The 18,638-nt window shown below is 38.5% G+C and overlaps 1 protein-coding gene across 1 annotated transcript; it reads right to left on the bottom strand.

The window, feature by feature from the left end:
- Nucleotides 1-7,357: 7,357 nt before the first annotated feature.
- rps19 (ribosomal protein S19) lies at nucleotides 7,358-15,804 on the bottom strand. The gene is made up of 6 exons (XM_016500823.1): nucleotides 15,718-15,804; nucleotides 14,992-15,068; nucleotides 14,769-14,869; nucleotides 8,412-8,595; nucleotides 8,270-8,324; nucleotides 7,358-7,414 (listed from the first exon to the last, which is right to left on the bottom strand). The coding sequence occupies exons 2-6, from the start codon at nucleotides 15,066-15,068 to the stop codon at nucleotides 7,388-7,390; spliced, it is 444 nt and encodes a 147-aa protein (XP_016356309.1). The 5' UTR covers nucleotides 15,718-15,804; the 3' UTR covers nucleotides 7,358-7,387.
- Between the last annotated feature and the right edge of the window lie 2,834 nt (nucleotides 15,805-18,638).

Raw genomic sequence — 18,638 nt, 5'->3', positions numbered from 1 at the left:
GGAGGCTGGGGAGAGTGGCACCCATAATCCTCTCAGCAGTCCTGACTGTCCGTTGTAGTCTCTTGATGTCTGGTTTGGTAGCTGAACCAAACCAGACAGTTATGGATGAACACCGGACAGACTCAATGATGGCCGAGTAGAACTGTTTCAGCAGCTCAGAGGATTATAAGGCTAAATCGGTTGAAACTGTGTTTATGTCTGTGGTCTCCCATGGTTTTAAAATCGGTTAAGACGTGAAAATCGTCTAGTGTGTCATGTGATCTGGCTAGCTAACATCAGAACCATGTTTAGACGCACAAGGATTAACAAAGTCTCTGATGTCTGATCATGAAATGTTTATAAACAGTTTTTTCTTTAATTTATAATTTAATGTACTGTGGGTGGGTTGCACCAACAAGGATTAATTTAAGTAAAGTTTAGAGCTAATCAAGGATTTGTTGATCTCGGTTTTATTTTAAATCGAGTTGCGTTGCACCACTTAATTTTAAACACAGATTAACAAATCAGGGATTAGAACTTTAACCTGCGATTAAAACCTCCATCTACGATTAATTTTCTCCGCCATGATGGATTTCGCCATTGCAATTAAACAGGAACAATGCTAATATTCCTAATTTTTCTTTGCTTACTACCAAACTCTCTTTCTGACATAAAAAGTTGCTCGTGTCAAAAAAGGAAATAAACTTGTAAAATATCTGCCGTCTTAATAAACTGCTATCGTTATTCAAACGGCTGATCAAGCAAGCAATGAATACATTTCTGGCAGTGCATACGGATTTCATAATCCTGGAAATATATTTAAAGTATCAATTAATGGAGTATGTTTTATGACAGCACCGCCCCGTCCGTTTGATCGCCGCCCAGCATCCACGCGTGGAGCGGGCGTGAGAAACGAGAGGCGTGGCCGCGATCATTGGCGCTCACTTCATCATCACCGCTGCCGTTAAATGCTATACAGTATATTTCTGTTTTCTTTGTCGTACGCCGAGATGCACCGAGATGAGTGATGGATTCACATCCCGGACTCGATAGCAGACTGCCAAGACCCTCACAATCTGCTGGCTCAATGCGCTTAAATCTTCCTTTTTATTTGTAATAAACACCTGAGACCTCACAACACACCCTCTATTGTTTTCTTTGTTTAATCAGCCACATAATTGTAACTGTAGGTGCACTTTATTTCATTTAAACCTCCTCACCTGTAAATTTAATCCCTAATTGAGATTTAAATCGGAGTTTACAGTTATGGAGCAACATGATTAAAGTTAATCCATTTTAAATATAAATTAAATCCAGGATCCAGATGATGGTTTAAATGTAATCCTGCTTATTTTTAAACAAGGTTTAAAGTTTGGTGCAACGGAATTATTAGATAAACCTTGATTTAATCTAGATTAAAGCTTAATCCTTGTTGGTGCAACCCACCCTAAGAGACTAAGAAAGAGTTAGGGAACCTTTAAAGAACAATGCAGGGGTTTAACAGGTTCTTTGTATGGCAGTGGTGTTATATAGCACCTCAACTACCCCAACGAGCTGCTGAGGAACCAAACTTTTATTGTGTGTAGATGTAGGAATGAGTTTTAGCTAAGGGACCCCCTACCATCATTTTGGAAATTCATGCCCAAGGGCGTTACCAAGATGGCCACCAAATTGCCTTAAAGCAATTTTAGTAAAACTTCATTGTGTCAGTTTTAAATAATTCAAAACATTTGTATTTGTAAGTTGATAAACTACCCCTTTAAGGGCCAAATAAGGGTCATTTAAAAACCTGCATCAGTCAACCACTACAATAAAACAGTTGGGGGGAGATTTAGCTGTCCGAGAGAGAATGTGGCAATTTTACAGAGAAATACACCCTGTCCTTCACACATACCTCATGTACAAATCCTCAGCACTGCATCCACCCAATTATCAGGCACTCCTTCACAAACAGCATGCCTGGACTCTGAGGGGACACGAGGGGAGAGAAAAATGCGAGAACTTTGCCCAAGTCAAAGAAATGAACTATTCCATTCAACACATTGCTAAAGCTGGAGAAGAACTATCACACTATCACACCATCAGCACTGACCATTACAGCAGTCATAAATAATCCATTCCTGTCTTTCTAGAGAGTTCACCTGCTCTAATAATCCTAACTCATGCGTGGCTCCTCTTACCAACTGCAGGGATCTGGACTGTCATACGAGACTTAATAAATAACCGCAGGTATGCGCATGGCTTATGTTCACATTCCTCCGGATACTGTTCGAGTAAATATTTAATACCGGGATGTTGCAAAATTCATATTCCTGCACGGAGGAGTGGGATAGTGGATGTGCATTGTCTGCATAAGTGAATGGGAGAGGACTGGGCTGATATGAGTAAACGAGAGCGTGGCTGTGGGTCAGACGCTGTTAAGAGAAGACCACACATACTCGGGAGAGATCAGGGTAGCTGAGAGCTTACAGTGAACAGTGGTTTGAGTTGAAAGAGAGGTGAAGTGATGGTAGACACTGAGGGGGGCGGCACAGGTGAGACAAATACGACGGAAATAGGAGAACTGTCTGGTTATCCGTTTGTGTGATTAGATCAGGAGGACTTGTTAAAGAGCAAAGACAGAGACGGATCCTTACTAACCCCAAACAAGCTTGCGTGTGACTGTTGGGTATTTGGGTGGGTGGGAACAGATTATCCATCAGAATGTAGATGTTTCTGATAACATGTTGCAAGACATACCGGGTGTCATTTCACACCTACTATATATAATTCACTTTGTATAGGACTTATCTAGATGTTTATATAGTTATCTCAGTCAGCCTCACCTTTAGAGATGGTCTGTTTTCTATCTCAGGAGTTTTCAAACTTGATGGCAAGGATCCGCTAATGCAATAATCTCTTGCAAGGGATCCACATGCTGAAACAAAGAAAGTTATATATTTCTATGTATTGTGACCCACAAACAGTGTGATATCATAATGGCAACACAATATTAATTACATTTGTTTTTTATTGTCTGCATCTTCGTTTTGCCAAAGCAAAAGAAATTAAACTTCTTTAAAAACTAATATATGAAATATTACAGGAATAATCCTGAAGACAAACATTTTCAATTCAATTCAAATTTATTTGTTTAGCGCTTTTCACTATAAAAAAAAACAGAGGGTAGTACCTTATAACACTAAGTGAGCATAAAGCAGACCATGGCAAGAAGAAACTACAAAGATACAAAACAAATGCAACCTATTCTTGAATTTGTTTTTAAAAAGGGAAGGATAGATAAACACTTAATAAATTACAAAATCTTACTGTTAGGCCTGTCAATAGAACAATCAATTCATTATTTCTGGTTACCGGTATTTATAAAGCCTGTCAAATTCCATGGTACTTAATTTTTTAATATTTAATTTTAAAAATAGTTCATGCAATATTAATGTAATATTTACTTAATTTTACTTAATTATTCAAAATTATTTTCTATTTTGGTTTATTTTTTATTTTATTTTATATTATATCCTTTATTTTTTCTTCTAAATTTTTCCTAATCATACCAAATTAACTTGATAACTTGCCAGCCCTACTTTGGTTCTTCATAACAGTTTTTCTTTAAACTTGACTCTGGTCTATTCTTTGACAGGTGTTTGACTATGTCTGGCAAACGTATGAACCCAGATCAAGTGCCAAGCAGACAGTCAAACACAGTGTTTCTAACCTGCATCTGTTCGCTGCTCACCTTTTGCCCTCAAAACAGGTGTTATGTCCAAGGGAGAAGGCCGTGCCATGCGCCTGTTGAGTAAAGACAACACAGGCTTGTCTGCCCACTGAAAGTGTTTACATAATGAGTTTTGTGAGTGTTTCTACTCAATTCGTTTGCTTTCTTTCTACAATAAGACATTCAACACCACCAAAAACGGCTATTTACTTCTGCTAACAGACGGCAAGATTAGATCAGCAATGGGTAGGACAGAGGGAAACAAAATATTTACCCACACTTCAGCAGTGTGTGAAATAGAAGAGCTCTGTGTGAATGGATTTAGGACGGCTCATACACACAATCAAACAAAAGTTTTGTTTGACAGGAACATTGGATTATATCTTAATCTTATTACGCATTATTCTGTCCTTGCGTTTACCCACTTGTCAGCCTGCCCTGCTCTCACAGATCTCTCTATCCTGTACTAAAATAATAATAATAACAGAAAAAGGGTGTTGAGTGGCTCCGACACTTTACTGATAACACGGTTATTTTTGAAGCAGCAGCGCACGGTCCAGAAATCCTTAAAATCAGTACATCTGCAGTGGAAAATGCAGCCAGCTACCGTTTAAACATTTTCACTGTTAAACAAGCATGACATATTAGGCTACCTGAGAGCACAATAACTTAATTATCTAATGTCATAATTGCAGTAATTATAGTTTTTGATCTACTTTATATGCACCCACAGGCTCCATTATGAAAACAATGCCCTGCAAAAGTTAACAAACGTAACGTTAAGGCTGCAGGGTCTCAGAGTCGACGTCTGCGGCGTCGTTGGAGGCCTAGTCGCGTTCAGACAGTAGCAAGTGAACAAACAGCAACACCTTCTCAGCCAGCATTCTTGGCATTCTCCTCTATCACTCAAAGACATGTTTATCTTTCTCTCTTGCTTCCAAATTACAGGGTAGAGACAGAGAGAGGGAGGGCTTCAGGTGCTCCAGAACAGCTGGCGAGTTGAAGGGAGAGAGAGAGAGAAAGAGGTGGATATGAAAATGTTACAAATGAGTATCTCTTGAGAGATGAAGGGTAAACGCAGAACCGCTAGTTACGTGATGACTGATTCTGTAGAAGGAGATTCTGTGTACACACACACACACGGTCATAGACAACCTGGCGTGGAGCTGCATTGTGGACTCAAGAGAATAGCAGCTTTGTTTCCCAGGGAACATCTGAACACACAGCAAACACAGAACAGTAAACAACACAACCCAGCACTCAAACACAAATCAACCCGTGGGACATCCCCAGTGCAGTCACACCGGAGTGCGAATAAAAGTGTTTGCTATCATTTTCTGGTTTGAAAGCATGTAATTTATAATGTAACAAGAAACTGTTCTACTTGCAACAGTTAAAAAACAACAACATTAGGAGTACATTCATGTTGCTGCAGCTCAACAGCGTAATCAATATACCTATACAAATCTTGATCTTTGCTGCCCTCTGGTGTTTATTAACCGTAGTAGCTACAACGAGGGTCAAAAAACAACTTTTTGCCAAAGGACTGGTGAATTAACAGAATTTACCAGGCATAGGCCTATAAACATTTCCAGCCTTTAACTGTATTTATGTATGTCATCTGAACACACAGCAAACACAGAACAGTAAACAACACAACCCAGCACTCAAACACAAATCAACCCGTGGGACATCCCCAGTGCAGTCACACCGGAGTGCGAATAAAAGTGTTTGCTATCATTTTCTGGTTTGAAAGCATGTAATTTATAATGTAACAAGAAACTGTTCTACTTGCAACAGTTAAAAAACAACAACATTAGGAGTACATTCATGTTGCTGCAGCTCAACAGCGTAATCAATATACCTATACAAATCTTGATCTTTGCTGCCCTCTGGTGTTTATTAACCGTAGTAGCTACAACGAGGGTCAAAAAACAACTTTTTGCCAAAGGACTGGTGAATTAACAGAATTTACCAGGCATAGGCCTATAAACATTTCCAGCCTTTAACTGTATTTATGTATGTATATATATATATATATATATATATATATATGTACGTATTTAACTGTATTATGTCATTTCTACGATGCAGGTCATTTCAAAATAGCATTATTACTTAATATTTACGGAATAAGGCAGAAAAGAAAAAGCGAACTCTGCTTATCAAGCGATCGAGTTCTTTACAAGGAATCCAGAACGCGGAATTTCTAGCTAATATATAACTGTAGGCTACATACTCTTGAGGTGAAATGTCTAGAGGAATTTGTCAAGTCAGATAAAATAAGTCAAGTGAGACCATTTCTACACAACACTAACACAAAGTTTGTTAACGAATCGGACCAAAGTGCTAGTCCCCATTATTTTATTGTGTGGCACCTCAGACGAATTGAGTATGAATCAGGACCTACTTTAAAGTTAGTAAGGTTATTTCATACAGTAACTGGTGTACAATGTGTCAAAAAAATACAAAATAATTTAAACCCTTCTACCTTGCCATAGAAAGAGCCCAAATTTTACTTCCTGGGTATCAATTTTCAGAAAGGTAAGGTAATTTAAAACTGCTTTAAAAAAAATAATCACTGGAACACTTAAAATATATTTTGTCTAAAGCATACTAGATCATGCTTCCTAGTTTTTCCAAGATCAATATCACAAAAAAACCTACATTAGAGCATTTTTCCATCAAAATGTTAGGTGAGATTTACATATAAATGCAGTATTTCTATTACTTTTGAGAAACTTGATAGCAAAGTGAAGGACACATTTCTCTTTCAGAATTCAAAACAAATCAGTAGGATTGGCATAGAAAACCACTTCAAAAGCTGTAATTGAATTCTTTTATCATGAAGTTATATCTCAAAGATTCTACAGCACAAAGTTAAAGAGACCGAAAGCAGCAACGTCTTTTATTTCCCTGCACCTTTGTGACTTGACAGGTTGACATTTTCTGGATGGGAAAAAACGAGAAAAAAAAAATCGTTTTAACATTCTAAAATAACTTATTTGTAACTTCTCACAACAGGTTCCAACACTTGAAAAATTGAAACAAAACTTAAAACGCCTACAGCCAAAACCAGATAAAAAACATTAGCCTTTACTCTGTGCAGGGAGCATGTACACAGACCTGTAATGTAATTGTGGGATGATTTTGGAACAAGAAGTGAAGTCTAGCCATCATCCTAAATCAAATGGATCATATCTTACAAACCCACATGATGGCACTGTTACCATGCTGCAATCGCAGTTCAGCTCAATACAAAGCGGTTTGACTCGCATTTGTCCATTAACTGCTCCAAAATCCTCTGCCAAAACTAGCAGCAGGGAAATAAAGACACTTGTCTTAATGAGTAAATCAATTAGCATTCTTGCCAAGAACTGATACAAATCCAGCCTTACAGTTCATCAGACTCGAAGCTGATGATGCAAGCAATTTGCCTGAAGCACCTGAGACTGAATTAATGTGAAATATGACTCAAAGACCCAGAATTGAAAAAAATAAATAAAAATAAAAGCACATCGTTAAAATATGGGAAGGGGGGGAAAAAAATACAGAAAATTAAACCAATGGATTTAGGAACATTAAAGCATTCCATTTTTAGCTTTCGTCCCTGAAGGAAAGTCATACACAAACACAAAAACATTAAATAAGACAAAGACACAGAGGTTGGTTTCTCACAAAAGTTTATTTTACACTTCAAGATTTCTTGCTTGCAGCGGCAACCTGCAGCAGAGCATAAGGAAAAAGATCAGGATTAAGAGACAAATCAATCACAGCAGTCTGGTTATTCCCTGCACCGTCGCCCCAAAATCCTTGAGAAATTCATTAACTGTGGGGAAACATTCAGCAGCCTTGCAGGTTCTGGATGTGATCTTAGCCAGGAGATTAGGAGCAACATTCGCTTCTACACTGACACTGCTTTTGCTCATGCCACCAATGAGAAGCCAAGCATATCAACAGTGCTCTGGAAAGAGTCAGAGTGCAGACGACACAGCCAAGGCAAGCACAACACAAGAAAATCACGTTAACTCATCTGAATTCAGCTCATTAAGGGGATCAGGCAGAATAAAACGCCGCCATACGGCAGCCCAGCGAGCATGAAATTCAATCGGCTTGTTTACTTCCTCCAGCATCGGATTGGCGCACAGCGGTAGCTCGCAGGGAAAGCGGAGGACCAAGAGAGGGGCAAAAAGCAAGCGAAGGCTTTGGAGGAGATGTGCATGCATTTCCTTTTTGAAGATAGTACTGTGTCCACACTAAATCAAAGCTACTGCAGTAAAAAATAACCATAAGGCCTTTTAAGTGAAAATAGGTTCATTACATTCAGTACCTAGATCTGCTCGTTCTCATGCTGCATTGTGCAGCAACATCGTTTTAATTCCTTTGAAATTTGATTGCACATCTAAGGTGAACAGAATTTTATGAACTCTGAGAACCACCATCTGTTGTACGGTATCTGACTAACTTCAGAAGCCTGACTTGGAGACTAAATTAATAGCGCCTTAAATCCGATTTTACAAAAATCGATGTTACAAATGCTCAAGTTCACAAATACAGTAACCTGATAACACTTCTTACCTGCCCAGCAATTCTGTCCAGGTCTCTGGTGCCCTGAGGGGTCAGCCTACGCCCACTGGAAAACAGCAACAATTGAGAGTAACACCACCACCTGCAATAATACAGATCACATATAGTCACAAGCAGCCTACAGGCTACTCACCCATTGGGGTCTTTCTCCACCATCTTCAGTCCCTCGAGGGCCTGGAGCACTTTACGGGCAACGTTCTTGGAGCCCACACTGAAGTGAGAGGGGCACACGCCATTCCGCTTACGGCCGCCATAGATCTTTGTCATGGAGCCCACACCAACACCTCCACGCAGGTACAGGTGACGCACTGTGGAGGCTGAGAGAGGACAGAGAGGGTCAGAAGAAGAGATTTCTTCAGGGCAGTGGAGGACAACAGGGGGCAACATGCCAAGAAACATTTCACTTTTGCTTCTAAAAGAAAGAACCAACACAAGTCTGTTCAAACTCACAGCAAAAAATACAGCACACATGGCATAAAATCTGTAACAAACTCAGATCTTAATTTTACACAGTGAGTCAAGTGGGAACTTCAGAGAAAGAAAGTTTCATTAGTTTCTCAGCACACAGCAGAAAATGCTGATACATTAACAGGACAAGGTCATCAATAATTGAGCCCAATCCTGACACAATCGCTTGCATTAACCATCCATTGTTTTCCACCAGATTCTCAGAGTAAACATTTAGAGCCACAAAACTGTCATCATTTGAAAAACATTACATTTTTGCTTACAGCACAAAGTATTCAAACAGATCATCAATCACAAAGCAACAAAAAGTTAACCACGCTTGTGCATACTAGAAAGCAAGCTAAACATGTTTTTGCTCCATCTTACATAGGGATGGGTACCGAGAACTGGTATTTTTTTGGACCGGTACGTAATTGGGTCAATACCGGAGTACCGATAAGCTTCAGGACAAACGATACTGTTATTGATACCTGCGTTGTTTTATCTCCGTATACTTCGATGTTAACAACGAATTAGAAGCTGCTGCTTGTCATTTCCCTTCACTGAATGATGTGGCCGACGTTTGCTCGACGTGTGTGTGATATCCATGCACATGTGCGATGAATGTTTGCGTGCAATCAGTCATCGCGGCAAGAGTGAAACGTTCGAAAGTGTGGGCTCAAATTGATGAATGGTGCTTCAGGGCATACAGGAAATTATTGAACGAATACCACCACTTCGATGTGAGTGGTAGAACTCACTGGCTGGGTTCTGGCATGATCAGAATCAGAATCAGAATCAGAATCAGAAAGAGCTTTATTGCCAAGTATGCTTGCGCAGACAAGGAATTTGTTTTAGTGACATAAGCTTCCAGTACACAGAGACAACAACAACACACAGACAATAAAAAATAAGATGAGCATAAAAAGAATACACATGTAAATATAAATAGACAAATATTGAAAAATAAATCGAAAAATAAATAAATTGTATGTACAGTTGTGCAATAGATGATAGAATGGAATCATCTATAGCACAAACTATAAAACTAGGGATGGGTACCGAGAACCGGTATTTTTTTGGACCGGTACGTAATTGGGTCAATACCGGAGTACCGATAAGCTTCAGGACAAACGATACTGTTATTGATACCTGCGTTGTTTTATCTCCGTATACTTCGATGTTAACAACGAATTAGAAGCTGCTGCTTGTCATTTCCCTTCACTGAATGATGTGGCCGACGTTTGCTCGACGTGTGTGTGATATCCATGCACATGTGCGATGAATGTTTGCGTGCAATCAGTCATCGCGGCAAGAGTGAAACGTTCGAAAGTGTGGGCTCACTTTACAAATCTAAGCGACACCAGTGTCAGATGCAATATATGCAGTAGTGTAATAGTGAACAAAGGAGGCAACACTAGTAATATAATGAAACATTTACTAACAAAACACAACATCTACCTCAAGCAATGTCTTATGTATTATGTATTATGTCTGTAATACAGATGTATTATTCACATCAAATGTTGATTCGGTAGTAGTGATGGGTCATTCTTGAATGAATCTTTAATGTGGCTCGGGAAGAACGAGTCGTCTCGGGGAATGATTTGTTCAGTCGTGCATGCGCAACATCCTATAGGTTCTGTACTGGAATTAGTCAAGTAGTTCACCTGTTTCGAGTCTTCGGGTTTTTCGAGTCGTTTGTTCGTCACGTGACAGACCCATAAGCTTAACCTATGCAGTCTGAGCCGGAAAGAGACTTAATAATAATAACCAACTCTTTATTACATTTGTTACAACAGTGTTACGTAAAAGAACCATCATGACAGAAATTCACACATTTATAAAAAGTAAAAAGCTACAAGTTGAGACCAGAAACGCATCACGTAACTGCAAGAGTATTATAATAATTATAATGATAATACTAATAATAATAATAATAATGACTACGCACCTGTTTGTAAGGAAGCTTGTAAATTAACTAATTTCTCCATCCAATGCTGTCACATCATATGACAAAAGAACGAACGATTCGAAAGACTCGAGAGATGAACTAATCAATTCTCTTTCCGGCTCAGACTGCATTGGTTACGTTTATGGGGCGGTCATGTGATGAACGAACGACTCAAACCCGAAGACTTGTCAGATAAGAGGTGAGGTGAGCTAATCATAGACTGAAGACCCAGTTAAACAATGAATTAATCTTTTCTGTTTCTTATAGCATTATAGTTTTTTATTGTTTGTAGTGTTATCAACGTTTGCGTAAGTAGTAGACGTGTTAGGGAAGTAACACGTAACATTTTAGTTATATTTTGAAATGACTCAAAAAAAACAAAAACAAAGAAAGATTTGTTCATTTTGCTGAACGAGACTAAAAGGTCAGAGTCGGTAAAATGATCCAAACGTCCCATCACTATTCGGTAGAGTTACACTCACGAGACTTCACAAAAGTACATTTCCGCATGCTTTAAAGCCTTGCCGGTTAAACATTTTATTTGCGTGCTGTTCTAACATGTGCTTATTCAGAGCGCGTACACCCGAACCGTGGGTACACTAAAAGGCCGCTCAAACAGCCCCTGATTACTTATATTAAAGGGGTCATATGATGCGATTTCAATTTTTCCTTTCTCTTTGGAGTGTTACAAGCTCTTGGTGCATAAAGATCTGTAAAGTTGCAAAGACTAAAGTCTCAAATCCAAAGAGATATTCTTTATAAAAGTTAAGAGTCAACCATGCTCTCCTAAAACGGCTCATTCTAACACTCCCCCACATGTCTACGTCACGATGTGGGAAGATTTGCATGACACCGCCCAAATGTTCACGCAAAGAAAGGCGGCGTAACTTTGATTCTCGCTATAGTATTGTTGTTGCCGCCACGTCGTGGAGACGCTGTTTCTCGTTGTGAAAGCGGAACTACTTTGTTTGACCTTCCAAAAGAGGACACAACTAGAAATTTCAGATGTGTGCAGCGCATTTTATGGAGGACGAGGACTGTTTCCTGGGAGAGTATAACCTACAATGCCGGCGTCTGTTTCTATAAAGTTGGGCAATTTCAACTTCGCAAGGACAGTCTGGCAATTCATGACTCACAGCCTGTAAGTACGTTTTTCTATTTAAAGAATTTGCCACTGACGATTCAAACTCGAGTTTTGAGCAGTGTAGAGTAGCGCTTGTTGTTTGTCGTTTCTCTGATCACAAATGCAGACATGGTTTTATGTTTACGCAGCGCGATACGCAAGACAACGCGTAAAAAGACAGTATAAGTCATTATAATCAGTAATTATGTCCCCACTGGATGCAACAAATGCCTCGTTTATAATGGGTTTTACTGGTTTTGTCTCGTGCATCTGTTTGATGCACAGGCGCTCGTCGCACACACGGCCCCTGTGTTTGTGTATTAGGCGTAACGTAAACTCTAGTGTGAAGGCGCACGACTCGCCGTCGCTTTCTCTCACACGCGCAAAGAACAAGAGTCTTACATAACATGCAGAATTGATGTGCTACATGTAAACTATATACTTTGTTGTATTTTCCTGTAAAAATAACGGAGTTCCTTTGGAATTCTTCAGCTTTTAAGAACTGCCGGGTTTTCCTGTAGTAGGCGGAACTAACGCGCAAACGACAATCTCATTGGCTGGTGGGTGGGAAAATTTCCTCACCGTCACAACCCTACTGAGCAGGGAAAATCAGTTGAAGTTTACTTCACTTTGGAACATAGGCTGGAATTGGGAACCGCTGCTGTAGCCTATTGTAGTAATGTTGTCTCTGGTATTCTGGACTGGTCTGTGTGCGTATGCTTTCAGGGGGAGTGGCTTTGGACGGCGATTGCAGGGAGGGTGGGAGTTTCGCTTTCAGTGCTATCAGGCTAAAGTTAGCATTTTCCAAGATCTCCTACTGCACCTTTAAAGGGACAGCTCACCCTAAATTAAAATTCTGTCAATACTTAGTCATGTTGTACCAAACATGTATTAATTTTTATTTATTCTTGTGCCGAACACAAAAGATATTCTGAATAATGTGGGTAAGCAGCCAGACTCACCACGCCTTCAGAATAATCCAACTGAGGTGCGTAGACCAAAAATGTTTCCCAAAGGTGAAGAGTTTGAAAAGTCCGCACACTCAAACATCAAAGAGTCACAAGCGAGATGAAAGCAACGCAAGCAATTTACTGAGAAAAAACAAGGCAAACGTTTCGGTCACATGTTGACCATTTTCAATGCCAAGCTAACAATGTTAGAACTAGGAGCCATCTTAATTGCAGCTCCATTCTTCGCGAAAGATGGATAAAAAGGCGCACAGCAAACAAAAACCTCGAAAAATGATATGCGACCCGCCAAATGCTGGCCGAATCACAGAGATGCCGATTCGCACGGGACTAATATTACCACAGGACCTCGGTGTTCGACGAAATACAGTAGGTCATTTGTGGGGGAATTTTTACTTTACAAATTACAGACATGGCCGATTCACACGGGATTAAGATCACAGACAACCTCCGCAATTATTACAAATGACTGGAGGTCACCAGGTATTACTAATCCCGTGCGAATAGGGCTTTTGATAGCGTGCAGACTTTTTTCCAAGCTCTTCACCTTTGGAATAATGTGGGTAACCAAACAGTTGCTGGTCCCCCACTGACTTTAATAGTAGGAAGAAAAAAAAAAAGAAAGTCACTGGGGACCAGCAACTGTTTAGTTTCCCACATTCTTCAAAATAACTTTTTATGCTCAACAGAAGAAACAAACTCATTCAGGTTTAAAACAACTTGACAGTGAGTAAATGACAATTTTCATTTTTGGGTGAACTATTCCTTTAATGTTAATAAAATAAAACACAAAGAGAAAAATAAATGCTGCTCTTGACTGAAGAACTTGAATACAGTTGCTAAAGTTCAGCAGTAATAAAATAAGTTGAAATTTTAGTAACCAAATAGTATCGATAACAGTATCGATAAAATGTAAACGATACCCATCCCTAATCTTGCTGCATACAAAATACATGCATTTGAGCGGTTAAATGCATTTAATGGCCAAAATGCACACCATAGCATAGGGCTGGACGATATGGCCAAAATTGATATCACGATTAAATGCCTTTATCATCACTTTTGATCAATTTTAAGCATCCTTGCTAAATAAAAGTATTAATTTCTATAATTTCTTTCCCAAAAAAATAATAGAAATTATACTGAATGGAATAGTGTATAATGTTACAAAAGCTTTTAATTTCATGTACTCAACTCAACTGTTTAAAATCAATATTTAAAACGCAACTGCTTTAAATATTGATAATCAGCAAATCAGCATATTAGAAATATCGGAAATGTGTTTAAAAATCATATCACCGTTATTGAACAAAATTATATCGCGATACATATTGATATTGAATTATTGTCCAGCCCTACCATAGCAATATATGGTAAGTTTTGTACCAAAATATGTACCAAAAATTGTATGGTACAATTTTTTTGTAAACTTCGTTAGTCAACCGGCATACGTGAATGTAAACAGGAACATTTCTGACCTGTTTACATCACTATTTACTGAAAACAACAATGTAATAATTGAGAGAAACGTCGAAATGTTCAATAGCATATTAGTGTTTACTATGATTTTGAAATGATCAAGAACCATGAAACCATGTCTTGGTATCAAGACAACATACAAATTAAAAGTTCATTATGGACAACACTGACATGTATACCTTAAATATTTACAAGATTTTTCAATTTTAATTTAACAAAACTGGGACCAAAATGGGGATCTTTTCCATAAAGACCTGGCACAGAAATTCTGACTAAGACCTATTTACTAGCTTCTGACAGATTCAGATAATTACATATGATTTCCCAACATAAATATATTGCACATCCCCAGCAGAAAGCATAGTGTGGTGCATGGCTAAAGTTAACAGATGCATAGCCAGCATCCTGGTTCTAGAGTACGAGAGGTTCGGCTTGGATGGATTTGCACAAAGTGCAATGCATTAAAGTCTTGCTTTCATGCATGTCCATGAGCTTTTATAAAATACACATCACACTCACCAGCTCTGATGTAGAACCAGTTCTCGTCGCAGGGAGCCAGCTCTTTATGCTTGGCCAGCTTAACAATGTCAACCCAGTCTGGCACCTTCAGCTTCCCCGACCTGTCAAAACACCAGGGTTCAAAATGAGCTTCAGTACTCACAGCCAAAACTATTTTATCATGGCGTCACAAGCTTATAAAAATATGAACATAATCACTGAAGACAACGACAGTTGAACTGACTTCTTGAGGAAGGCTGCCAGCGCGCGGACGAACTCCTGCTGGTTGACGTCTTTCACTGTTACACCACCGCCTGGCATCTGAAAACCACAATCAATTTTGAATTAAAAATAACATACAGGTATTTAAGTTCTTTCCAACAAGAGCAAGTCACGTCACGCAAAACGTTTAGCTAGGTAACATGAATAAGCTATATTTGAGAAAGCCCAGAGACAGCGTATATTGCAGAAAACAATATTATCAACTTATTGTTAAAAGTATAATTATAACAAAATAAACGTAACAACTCAGTTTTGTGCGTAATTGGATGTCAGAGGCATCGTGATAGCAACGCGGCTAACGACCACGTTTACGCTGACGCTGAAAATACAGCATACCGCTAAACTCTAGTGACTACCAAGCAACAAGTTACAAGACTAGCATTTTAGATCATGTAACGATTAATTGCAATTACTAGAAATAACGCCTGTTATTGCAGCTAGGTAAAGTGATACGTTGAGTAGACTAGGCCTCAATGCGGCTGCATGGGCGCAACCATTGAACACCGGGAATTCATAGCATGCGATCTTTTATCATTTTCAAAAAACTACGCATTTCCGGATTCTTCTATTGACAGTCCAGTGTTAGAATAAGTACTACTACATAATAAATTGGTTATAGGAGGAAAATAGTGGCAAACAATGCTTATAAGTCACTTTCTAACCTACAAAGATACGGAGTATGATTTACCTCGCTTGTGGCCAGCAAAAGAAAGAGAGACGTGCAGGGTTTCCTAAGCGTGTTATCAGGGGCGAGTCGCGTTTGTTATCGCGAGATTTGAACAAGCTGCAACCAGTGATGGACTGAGTTCTGCTCAGCTTCACGAAGTATGCCAAATGTTGCCAGAATGTTTTGTAAACAACAACAACAACAAAAAGAATAACTATTATGTAAATATATGTTATTGCAGTTTAGTATAATCTGTGTTCACTTAAGCACACATAAATAAAACATAAGTGTTTAAAAGATTTGGTTTTCATTTAAGGAAGTTCAGATAAATTATGTTTTACAATTTATTTGAGACAAATTACTCAAATATAATAAAAAAAAAAAATCAATATAAATGGTCTATAACAGAGAGAGTAAATCACGATGATGGCAAGTATGCTATTAGTCAGCAAAAAAAGTATTAGCAGCAACTGTTTAAAGCAGGAGGACCCAAAGAAGAATTATTTTTCTAGGCACATAATTTCATATTTGTATATTTACGTCCATTTGCTAAATATTTATTTATATAACTAGACCCTACATGCAATCAGGCAATTCAGCTCAACTTTGCATGATGAGAAAAAATACACTCTGGCTACATGCACACGGATTTGGAAGTGAAGGGCGTTGATGTTCAGCGTATAGTGAATAAATATAGTAATGATGGCTATAGCAACAAGAAACATATGGGTGGCAAATTACCAAATTATATTTTTCTGCCATTTTTGAACAAACTAAAGTCAGTAGTATTAGTGGTTTGCATCATCAAAATACACGTGAGTGCATATAAGTCTGTATTTTTTTTTTTTTTTCATGCTGTTTGCAAAGGACATTTCTTCCTCATTTCAGGTAGTGAGAACTGAACATAAGCCTATGATTTTCAACAGAGCAGTTCATTTTTTTTCATGCAGTGAGGAAGAACATTTTTCCACTACAATTAACTTTTTTGTGGTTCCATGAATGTTAAATGTTCTTCATGGAACCATCAATGCCAATAAAGAACATTTATTAGTAGAAGAACCATTTTGGGTAAAATGGGTAAAAATAATCCCTTTTTTTTTTCTAATTGAGAAAACCATTTTTAATAATCTTAAGAACCCTCTGTGCACTGAAGAGTTTCTATAGATGTAAAAAATTCTTAATTGAACAATAAATGCCACAAATAACCATTATTTGAACCATACCATTATTTTTAATAACCATTAAAAATAACCACATGTGCCTGTATATGACTTACACAGGTCTTTTGCCATATGCATCAGCAGCGCAGCGTGCATGCAGGTGGGACCTTGATCAGTTCACAGTATGCCCATCACTGCATCCATCACTTTAGACCAGGGGTGCCCAATCCTGTTCCTGGATATCTACCTTCCTGCAAAGTTCAGTTCCAACCCTGATCAAACACACAGGACTGGGCACCCCTGCTTTAGACCAAGGGGGTCCAATCCTGCTTCTGCAGGTTGATGTCCTGCAGAGTTTGACTTCAACACACCTGCCTGGGAGTTTCTAGTCTGAAGGCCTTGATTAGCTGGTTCTGGTGTGCTTGGTTGGAGCTAAATTCTGCAGGACAGCAGCCCCCCAGGAACAGGTTTGGACACCCCTGATTTAACCCTCCTTTATGGACACTTTTCACATTTCTGGGGTTCTCAGAAACAGAAGTCGTCATAGTTGGGTAAACTTCTAACGTAATTTTTGAGTTTCCATTTGCTTTAATAGCAAAAGACAAAATCCACAATAACGTATGACTTTACAAAAAAGGGGGGGGGGCGTCGAGATATTGATTACATTCGTCAGAAGAGAGAAAGATGTCAAATTTATCTCTGTCACTTCCTCAGCATTATTTTAAAAACACACAGCAGCGTTAACCAGTTTTCTTCAATTTATTGTCAAGGAAAACACAAAGTATAGTGCTATAAATGTCAATTCCTTTTTTTTAAAGGATAATATAAAAAGCTAGATACTATGTTAATAACCATTGAAACATGTCATCACAATTGTGAAAAAGGTCTATTGTGCTGGGGTCAATATGACACACATTTGCCATTTGAACAGCTTGAAATACTGGTTAAATCAGAGGTCTTCAACCCTGCTTCTGCAAAGTTTATTTTCAACCTGCCTCAGCGCACATGCCTGTGTATTTTCAAGAAGAGCTTGATTAGCTTCTGCAGGTTTGTTTGATTAGAGCTGAAACTAAACTCTGCAGGACAATGGGTTCCCAGGAGCAGGACTGAAGACTTCTGGGTTAAACTATTTATTTTTTCTTCATCTGACTTTTTCTCATTTAGGGTCATGAGTGTAGGCTACATGTAAAGTTTTGACACATAGATGTGTTTTGGAAAGGCTGTACAAATTTTGGTGACTGTGACCCGCATTTGGTTTCTATGCAATTCACAAAAATCAGCTGAAAAACAGCAAAGATGCAGGTAAAAACAACAACTTGATTGTTGCTTGTCAAAGACTAAAATACAAAACACATCAGAACTTAAGAAATGCAAGACTTGCAGTTTACACAATTAAAGAAATTTCAATCGCTTTAATCTTCTTTATTCAATTTAATCAGACTCTTCATTCAATCCTCTGAAACTTCTGAAGGATAATTAGCTATTTCTTCATCCATTTGAGTTTCACAGTCAAAAAATCTGTGAAATTATGTTTTTGTTCGTTTTCTGGTTCCCTATAGTCTGTTGCAACATTGAAAGTAAATGTGAGAAACCCATTTTCTCTCACAAGAGTTTGTGAACCAGACAAAAAAAATAAGGCAGAAATAAATACTATTTACACTAGTACACATTATGTTAGATAGGGCCTAGCTACTATACTTGTAGTTATTTGCACACTACGATGCAAAGTAGTCGGTCTACAAGTATGTGAGTCAGATTGACCTCTAACACAAAGGGTCTATT

This window comes from Sinocyclocheilus anshuiensis, unplaced genomic scaffold, assembly GCF_001515605.1.
Source record: "Sinocyclocheilus anshuiensis isolate Anshui unplaced genomic scaffold, SAMN03320099.WGS_v1.1 scaffold670, whole genome shotgun sequence".
Lineage (NCBI taxonomy): Eukaryota > Metazoa > Chordata > Actinopteri > Cypriniformes > Cyprinidae > Sinocyclocheilus > Sinocyclocheilus anshuiensis.
Note: the sequence above shows the minus strand (reverse complement) of the source record. Positions and strands in the feature narration are given on the sequence as shown.

Bases quoted from the DNA above. Each gene is read 5' to 3' on its own strand.
- rps19 (XM_016500823.1), bottom strand. From the start codon at position 15,068: ATGCCAGGCGGTGGTGTAACAGTGAAAGACGTCAACCAGCAGGAGTTC. The intron at 14,870-14,991 runs GTCAGTTCAACT...GTGTTTTGACAG, and splicing joins CTGGCAGCCTTCCTCAAGAA to GTCGGGGAAGCTGAAGGTGC. The intron at 7,415-8,269 runs GTAAGAAGTGTT...GCTCTGCTGCAG, and splicing joins TGGACAGAATTGCTGGGCAG to GTTGCCGCTGCAAGCAAGAA.